General features: G+C 52.2%; 1 protein-coding gene across 1 annotated transcript; it reads left to right on the plus strand.

Annotated features, from left to right (window-relative positions):
• Positions 1-359: 359 nt before the first annotated feature.
• LOC125424800 (nuclear factor 1 C-type-like) lies at positions 360-8,244 on the plus strand (the record flags this gene model as incomplete). The annotated part of the gene is made up of 4 exons (XM_048482228.1): positions 360-485; positions 3,537-3,721; positions 7,914-8,070; positions 8,183-8,244. Coding segments are annotated over 4 exons (530 nt in total), but the record flags the coding sequence as incomplete, so codon positions are not given.
• Positions 8,245-9,647: the final 1,403 nt, after the last annotated feature.

The raw sequence follows: 9,647 nt of genomic DNA on the forward strand, positions 1-9,647 counted from the left end.
ATGAGGTGTCGTTTCGATGCTTCCCCACTTCGAAGCTTTGAAGCGGTATCGACCTTGTTCCGGCAGAAAAGTGTAGTTCATAACTGTGACAAGGATGTTGCAGTTCTGGGGGGGGGGGGGGGGGAATTGAGACAAAACAATGTTGAGCTCGGTGGCAGTGGGGATTCACTGAGGTGAACCTAGGTAGAAACTAGTTCAACTCTGTCAGTGGGGAAAGCCCCTGGGAGAGGCCTGCACAGGGGCCAGACTGGACGTGAGCGCTGAAACTCTGACTTCCTTGCTATTGCTTTTGTCAACCGAAGCTAATTGGTCAATAACAAACAGGGACAAATTCTCCTCTGCTCTCCCTCCCCACCCAGGGATCTCCCCAACTATCAAAAAGGACATGGACAAGTCTCCTTTCAACAGCCCGTCGCCGCAGGATTCATCACCCCGTCTGACCAGCTTCACCCAACATCAGCGGCCTGTCATTGCTGTTCATAGTGGTACGTCAGGAGGGGTCAAGCACTCGGGGGGATAATAAAATGATTCAACAGGTTCCAAGGAGAGGCAGGATGCCGATTGGCTGCTACCGCATGCTCCTCGGTGTTCCCAAGGTCCTGCCCCCTAAATATCTCCAGTTCTTTTTTGTCCTTTTTTTAAAAAGAAAGTGTATCTGCCCCAGTGGTGGGATCCAAAAATTTTAGTAACAGGTTCCCATGGTGGTGGATTCAAACAGTGGCGTAGCGCCAATGGGGCTGGGCGGGGCATGACGGGGGCGTGGCCGGGCATTCCGGGGCGGGGCATTAATAATTTCTCTGTTACTTTAAAAAACTCTTACTGTAAAAAAAAAGTTCCTAATTTCCAGCTGGAATCTTTCTGTCCATAATTTAAATTCATTATAGCAAGTCCTCTCGTCTACTGCCAACGGAAACAACTACTTCTCCTCTAATTGACTGCCTGTCAAATACTTCATACTTTCAAATACTTAATTTTGTTTCTAGAAATCAAAAGAAGGAGACTTTCCTTGAACAAGGAACTTTACCCTATCTCTAAAACATGTTTTTAAAACAGCCCAACAGGGAGAATGATCCCGTTTTCTACCTTCGCTAACCAGCCACATAGGAAACAACAGGACTTGATGATTTTTGGACCTAATGGAATTTCTAACGGAAAAGCAGACCCAATTAGTCACCCCCTCTCGGCACACACAAATAATTAGTAACCCGCTCTCGGGAACTGGTGAGAACCTGCTGGATCCCACTTCTGATCTGCCCCCTCTTCCTTTAACCTGGGCCCCTTCCGCACATGCAGAATAATGCACTTTCAATCCACTTTCACAGTTGTTTGAAAGTGGATTTTGCTATTCTGCACAGTCAAATCCAGCTTCAAAGTGGATTGAAAGTGCATTATTCTGCATGTGCGGAAGGGCCCCCAGTGATAAATTTAGGGTTGCCATGTCCCCCTTGCCACAGGAAAGAAATTGGGGGGGGGGGAGTTAGGCCATATCCAGGTTGGGAAAATCCTGGAGATTTGTGGATAGACCCTGGGGAGCGCAGGGACGTCAGTGGGATGCAACGCCACAGAGTCCCCCTTCCAGAGTATCCATTTTCTTCAAGGGAACTGATTTCTGTAGTTACATGCCTGCAACCAGAGTCCAGGGGTCTGCAACCTGTGGCTCTCCAGATGTTCATGGACTACGATTCCCATCAGCCAACTGGCCATGCTGGCAGGGGCTGATGGGAATTGTAGTCCATGAACATCTGGAGTGCCATAGGTTCGCCACCACGGCCCTATGGGATCCCCATAAGTCAACTGCGATTTTCCATCAACATGGACAATATTAAGCCTGACATTGGCAATTAGAATGGCCCCAGATGGGGCCATTTTCAAGTGGGAAGGGCTTCCCTCTGCCTAGAACAGGGGTCTGCAACCTGTGGCTCTCCGGAGGTTCATGGACTACCATTCCCATCAGCCCCTGCTAGTATGGACAATTGCCCATGCTGGCAGGGGCTGATGGGAATTGTAGTCCATGAACATCTGGAGAGCCACAGGTTGCAGACCCCCGAACCAGACAATGCGCTCGAGCGAGAGAAGTGGCGTTTAAAAACCCGAGCAGCGGACCCTGCATTTGTGGGACAACTCTAGGAAGAAGAAGAACTAGAGTGTTGTGTGGTTTCCGGGTTGTGTGGCCGTGTTCCAGCAGCATTTTCTCCTGACATTTCGCCTGCACCTTCAGTCCTCTGAAGATGCCGGCCGCAGATGCAGGCGGAACGTCGGGAGAAAATGCCGCCAGAACACGGCCACACAACCCGGAAAACCCACAACGCTCCAGTGGCTCCGGGCGTGAAAGTCTTCAACAATAGAAGAGCTGATTTCAGTAAGCTGGAGGTGAGCTGTAATTCCGGGGGGTCCTCGGGTCCCAGTTGGAGACCGGCATCCTAGACAAATTGGCACTTAAAAAAAACAGAACAAAAAAGCACTGCCTCTTGGAAGGCGGCTACGCCAGCGTTCGATTGGTTGCGACGCATGCCTGTCATTTCAGTTGCAAAGCTGGGGGGAAAGTGAGGGTTTTACCTGTGCCAATTGGACCCTTTCATTCAGCCAGGTATGTAGCATCATAGGAAAGTGGGGGTGCTAGAGCTGAGATACTCTCAAGGGGTCTGGTGACTTCCCAAGAGTGCTGGGAAGGAGGCTCTGAATCAGAGTCAGAGACCTTTATTAGGCATATAGAACACAGGGAAAGTAAGGAGTCGATCCGGCAGGGAACAGTAATATGGTCAGCAGCCAAGGGGACTGAGTTCGAAACGCGCAGCAAAAATTGGGCCACGATTTCCGTTATTCCAGCCTCAGGATTGCTGAGCAGGAAAATCATCTTTGCATTGAAAGGAAGACCTGAGAATCCGAGGTTAAGGCGGAGAAGTCCGGCCTGAAGCTGTTATACTTAGGGTAGGAGAGCAAGATGTGTCCAAGGGAGTCAGTGTAAGTAGGGCAGAAAGAACAGTGTTGATCATGCCGGGGGATGTGTAAGAACCGGCCTTGGAGTCAAGACGATGGAAAGGAATTGCATCTTGCTCTTGAGAATGTCCATCTGAGGGCGTTTTCCTCATTTCTTATTTTCCGCCCCGCCAGCTTACTGTAGGCAGTAGCGCTGGGTCCCCCCCCCGCACTCCCCCCACTACTAGTGGTGGCGTATTGAACGCAGCCGCCCCGACGCTGACGCTGTCGCGCCCCCTCAGCACGCATCATTCCTGGCGCTCTTCCAAACGGCGCCTTTTGATGACTGCGGGGTCGTGGGGAAGCCCACGCGCGCGCCAGAAATGACGCGCGCTGAGAGCAGCGCGCGGCATACAGGGGGGTCGTGGCAAGTGGGGAAATGCCCTGAGTTTATGGTTAGGGGTTAGCTTTGGCCAGAGGGTGGCCAAAGGAAGGCCAGGTCACGTGGGGCCACTGTCCCCCCCCCCCCCATAGTCTCCACAGTGGTGCACGGGAGCAGGAGGGGCTGGGTGTGCGCTGGCGACCAAAGTTCTCCTTTCTGTCTCTCTCGCCCCCTGCAGGTATCACCCGAAGCCCCCACCCTTCCTCCGCTCTGCACTTCCCCACCACCTCGATCCTGTCCCAGACGGCCTCCACCTACTTCCCCCACACAGCCATAAGGTACCCGCCTCATCTGAATCCGCAGGATCCTCTGAAAGACCTCGTCTCGTTGGCCTGTGATCCGTCCAATCAACAGCCAGGACCGGTAAGGAGCTGCCCCTGACTGTGTCCGCCCTCTTTCTGACCTCAAGCGTGATAGGACCGGGGGAGTCTGGGCTGCTTTTGCCCAACTCGGGAGGCGATTTCAAGGGCTGCATGGGGACCAATCAGCCCGGGTCTCTCAGACGCCGCTAGGGCAAGCACCGCCTCCATCCCGCCACTTCTGTACCTTTGCTCTGCTGTCATGAGGACTAGAAACCAGCCTTGTTTTGTTTGTTTTGTTTTACTGTACGACTTCTGTACTGTAGCTATAAAACCCACCTTAGAATGTGGGCTTTGCTTTTCTGTAACTTGCTAGTACCCTGTTTCCCCGAATATAAGACACCCCCGGAAAATAAGACGTAGTAGAGGTTTTACTGAAGTGTTTGTTAAAGGTGATTGGGTAAAGTGTTCGAATCTTCAAAACGCTGGCCTTACTTAAGAACATAAGAACAAGCCTGCTGGATCAGACCAGAGTCCATCTAGTCCAGCACTCTGCTACTTGCAGTGGCCCACCAGGTGCCTTTGGGCTGTGAAAGCAATGGCCTTCTGCTGCTGCTGCTGCTCCTGAGCACCTGGTCTGCTAAGGCATTTGCAATCTGAGATCAAGGAGGATCAAGATTGGTAGCCATAGATTGACTTCTCCATAAATCTGCCCAACCCCTTTTTAAAGGCTATCCAGGTTAGTGGTCATCACCACCTCCTGTGGCAGCATCTTAATTGAATACAGTGAAATTCCTGTTTTGTAGGCAATGGTAGGTAGCCCATATGTACGTGATTGCATTACTGAGCTACATAATTCAATGCAACAATTGGAGTTTATACCCTGTTTCCCCGAATATAAGACATCCCCTGAAAATAGGACGTAGTAGAGGTTTTGCTGAAGTGCGAAATATAAGGCATCCCCCGAAAGTAAGACGTAGCAAAGTTTTTGTTTGGAAGCATGCCCGACGGACAGAACACAGAAAAATAAGACATCCCCTGAAAATAAGACATAGGGCACCTTTGGGAGCAAAAATTAATATAAGACACTGTCTTATTTTCGGGGAAACACGGTATCATGCCCCTGATGGATTTGCAGGAACCTGAATGAAATTAGCCACGGTTAGTTGCTCTCGAAGAAGCCATTTGAGAAGACGTCGTGTGTTAGAGCGGCTCAGAAGTGCGTTTACCCTGTGCGTTTACCCTTTGAGGATTTGGGAAGAGGTCTCAGGGGTGAGCGGGGAGCACAGGGGAGAGAGCACCGTGTGTCCCAGGGCTGAGTGCTTCCACTGCGTTTGCTGAAGCCAACGGGAGTGCCGGAGATGATGCGTGTTGTGGGGGGGGGGGGAGCCAGAAGAGGGGAGTCAGAGAAAGGATCGGAGTAATGGGACTGGCCAACCTAAACCCCCAGACTTGGAAAACTTCAACTTCTCCCTCATGTGCATTAAAGAAATCTCAGCGAAAGACCTTAAAAGGGGCGGGCGGGGGGGGGGGGGGCGGTGTTTGCTGAGGTGGAGAAAATGAGTTCAGGCTGCTTTGATGCCAGCTGTTTCTCTGAGGGGGGGGGTTCCTTATGAAGTCCACCCCCTGCAGTTGCAACACCCCCTTTAGTCCGTGCGCGCGCACACACAGGCACGTGGGTCTACTGTTTGATGTGCAGCAGGCTGGCCGGTGGGGGCCCCCCCTCCGCCTCGGTGGGAAGCCCCTCCCCCCGCAGGTGGTCCCATCAAAGAGCAGCCGGAAGAGGATGCCTGTGGCTTATTCAATACTGTTAACCTTTGGCTCACTACTGTTCCTTCTCCCCCCCCCCCCCCCCGCCTCCAATATGGAGACGGAACCCAGAGATGGTATAGCAAAGGCATCCTTGCTGGAACGTTCTCACCTGAACTGTCTACCTTGGCTGGCTTATAAGCACCTCTGCAGGATCTGTTTGGGCCATAAGCGAAGACAGGGCCCAGGGGTCTGCAACCTGCAGCTCTCCAGATGTCCATGGACTACAATTCCCATCAGCCAATTGGTCATGCTGGCAGGGGCTGATGGGATTTGTAGTCCATGAACATCTGGAGGGCCGCAGGTTGCAGACCCCTGACAGGGCCAAACAGAAACAACGCATTCCATTTAGTTTCATACCCATAAAAATGAAAATAGCAATTTCAAGAAACAGTGCATATGCTGGTTGTTGTGGGCTTTCCGGGCTGCGTGGCCATGGTCTGGTACATCGTGTTCTTGATGTTTTGCCTGCATCTGTGGCTGGCATCTTCAGAGGTGTGTCACAGAGAGGAGTTAGCACACTCTCTCTGTGATACGCCTCGAAAGACGCCAGCCACAGATGCAGGCGAAACGTCCGGAACAAGATCTACCAGACCACGGCCACGCAGCCCGGAAAGCCTTCGACCATACAATGCAATTGCTATTCATACGTTGGATGGCTGCTCTGGGCGTCGTTTTGCACATTTTTTTAAAAAAACGGGGATTAAAAATAATTCCCCGTGACTCAGTTTTGATCTTGTCTTCGCCCACTTCCCCTGAGCATATCAAGGTGCCAGACACAGAGTCCAGGGGTTTCGCCTCCATTTTAGTTTTCACAAGAACCCTGCGAGGTAGGTTAGGCAGGGAGAGAGAAGCCGGCCTCAAGCGTGCTCGGAGTGGGGGCTCGAACCCGGGTCTTCCCTCTCCTAATACAGCATTTGCCATATAGGTGTTTTTGCCATCTCAGACATAGTAGTAGCGGTAAGGAAGGCAGGTTTAAACAGGGAGAGCGGGAAAGTTGAGATTCCTGATCGTTAAATCGTCAATTACGAAGCTGGACCTTTGTGTGACCGACGATCGGGCAGTTGTGCATTTAAACTGGGATTTTCAGTGGCAAAGGAGCAGAGTCATGTCGGGAGGGAGACAGAAAGAACCAAAAGAGGATGAGGCTAAATCTCTTCATCTCTGGCCCCGCAAGTCCCCAGTCCTTAAGAAGAAAAAGGCCGCGAGGGAGGGGCTACTGGGAGAAAAATGGGGGGGGGATTCTATGGCGTAGGAGGTTAAGGAGGAGCAGCAGTGGCATAGGAGGTTAAGAGCTCGTGTATCTAATCTGGAGGAACCGGGTTTGATTCCCAGCTCTGCCGCCTGAGCTGTGGAGGCTTATCTGGGGAATTCAGATTCGCCTGTGCACTCCCACACACGCCAGCTGGGTGACCTTGGGCTAGTCACGGCTTCTCGGAGCCTCACAGGGTGTTTGTTGTGAGGGGGGAAGGGCAAGGAGATTGTAAGCCCCTTTGAGTCTCCTGCAGGAGAGAAAGGGGGGATATAAATCCAAACTCTTCTTCTTCTTCCCCTTTTTGCTGTTAAAATCAGGCAGTTTTGGGCAGGGCTGGCCCTGACTTGCGGGGGGCGGGGGGGGGGGCACGCTGCTGCCTTCCCCTCCGAAGCACTCCAGGAGGAAGGAACAGAACACAACGTTTCCGTGACCTTAAGACCCCATCAGCACAGGCAGAGTCGCCAACCCCAGCTTGGGAAACGGCTGCAAATTTTGGAGCATGTTTGACACCCCTGCCGTAGATCGTCCCAAGCATTCCTTGGCTGTGGATCTGCCAAGGAACATGCCGAGCCATGCCACCTTGCCCCACTTCCTGTGCCAGCCCTGGCTGTGGGCCGCCTTCACTTTTCCTTCATTTCAACCTTTTGTCTCATTTCTGTTTGGAGGGCTTTTTTTTTTAAGTATTCCCAAGAATTTCCTCCTCCCTTTTTAAAATAAAGCTCTTTTTGCCTTTCCATGGCCTGTCCCCGTTGCCCCCACCCTTGAATACATCTTTGGCGTTAAACAGAAGCAGCCCAGGTGCATTGAACCAATCATCCAGCGCACCCTGAAAACCGCCTGTTGTCTCTCTGGCCTGATACACAGTCCTCTGGGGGCTACGGATATCCCCACTGTGGGCCTCCAGAGAGTAAAGAGGAAGGCTATGCTCGATATTAAAAGAAAGATGTCCATTTATCAAACACGTGACTTGCCCATTAGGACAGTTTTGAGGAGGACCCCCCTGTGCTGAGAGGAAGGCGAGCGGGCCCAGGTTGCCCTCCCCCCAAGAGGCCAATGCGGTCTCTCCGGACGCCAGTACCATTGCGAGAGGGGAGGTTCCGCCGGGGCGGGGCGGCGGCTCCAGTGGGCGGGTCTAATGGCTTGCTGTGTGTGTGTGTGTTTGTTTGTTTTTTATTTTGTGTTGTGTCCCTAGTTAAATGGAAGTGGCCAAGTGAAGGTACCCGGGCACTACCTTTCCACACAGATGTTGGCGCCGCCGCCCCCCGGTATGCCCCGCCTGGCAATCTCGCCTGATACCAAATCCACCACGACAGCTTCCGAGGGAGGGACCTCCTCGCCGACATCACCCAGTAAGCACGCAAGACTGCCCACCTGACGCCTACCTACCCACTCCTCAATGCCCAAGCCCTGCCCGCCTCCCCGTCCCCAATTCTCCCCCTCCCACCCTCCACCATGTTTCAGACTCAGGGCGCTTTGCGATCCTGGCTGGGAGGGGCAAAGACTTGGGGAGGGCTCCTAGATGAGGCAGCAGCTGGACAGACAGTCCAAACTGGCTGTTGTGGGTGTTTCCGGGCTGTGTTTGGCTGTGATCTGGTAGGCTTTAGCTCCTACCCAGAGGTGGGATCCAGCAGGTTCTCACCAGTTCCCGAGAGTGGGTTACTAATTATTTGTATGTGCCGAGAGGGGGTTACCAATTGGGTCCGCTTTTCCGTCTCCACGCCCTCGCCTCGCCCTCTCTTCTTCTTTCTCGTAGCCCGGAGCTTGCCGGCTAGTAAGAGGAGGGACCCTTTAACTCAGGGGCGGGCAATTATTTTTTCCATGGGGCCGCATAAGAAACAGAAAATATTGTGGAGGGCCGGGCCAAAAGGCAGGGGGGCGAGGCGCTTTTGAAAGCCAAGGCAACTGGCTTCTGCGGGGCTTTCAAAGGCGCCTCGCTCCACAGCAAGGCAGGGGGGCCAGTCAGGGTCATCCGGTGGGCCGGATGTGGCCCGGGGGCCATATAATTAAGACTGCATTTTAAATCTTAATTTATTTTTATCTGGTTTTATTGTCTGTTTGTTAGTGTTGTACACCGCCCTGAGCCCTCCAGGGGAGGGCGGTATAAAAATGCAACAAACAAACAAACAAACAAACAAACAAATAAATAAATAAATAAATAAATAAATAAATAATGCCCAGGTCTGCTTTAACTACCGTTGGGTCCAGAGGACTCTTTAGTTGTATCTGTTGGCAGTAGACGATAGGACTTGCTATAATGAGTTAAAATTTTGGGCAGAAAGATACCAGCTGGAAATTAGGAACTTTTTGTTTTTTACGAGTAAGAGTTTTTTACAGTAACAGAAAAATTATTAATGCCCCGCCCCCGGAATGCCCGGCCACGCCCCCGTCGTGCCCCGCCCAGCCCCATTGGCGCTACGCCACTGTTTGAATCCCACCACCATGGGAACCTGTTACTAAAATTGTTGGATCCCACCACTGCTCCTACCATTTTGCCCGCTTTGACGGCTGGCATCTTCACAGGCAAGACACGGGAAGCTGCGTTTCACATGCGCCATGGAGACGGACAGATCTTACTGGGGCATGCCACTGAAGATGCCTGCCGTCGATCCGTGCAAAACATCAGCAAAAATTACCCATGAGGCAGCGTTAGTAGCAAAACTTACCAGCCCAGGAAAACCCCCAACAGCCTTTTGATTCCAGCTGTGGAAGCCTTTGATAAAAAATTCGAACTGCTCATTTACAACCTGGTTTGAGGGGGGAAAGGGGACCGGCCTTCAACCAGTTTCTAGCTTTCTCGTGATTTCCCAGACAAACATGCAGCCAAATTAGTCGCTATAGCAAATTTTGAAAATGTATTGTCGAAGGCTTTCACGGCCGGAATCGCTGGGGTGCTGTGTGGTTTCCGGGCTGTATGGCCGTGTTCTAG

The sequence above is a fragment of the Sphaerodactylus townsendi genome, unplaced genomic scaffold (genome assembly GCF_021028975.2).
Source record: "Sphaerodactylus townsendi isolate TG3544 unplaced genomic scaffold, MPM_Stown_v2.3 scaffold_1040, whole genome shotgun sequence".
In the NCBI taxonomy this organism is placed as follows: domain Eukaryota; kingdom Metazoa; phylum Chordata; class Lepidosauria; order Squamata; family Sphaerodactylidae; genus Sphaerodactylus; species Sphaerodactylus townsendi.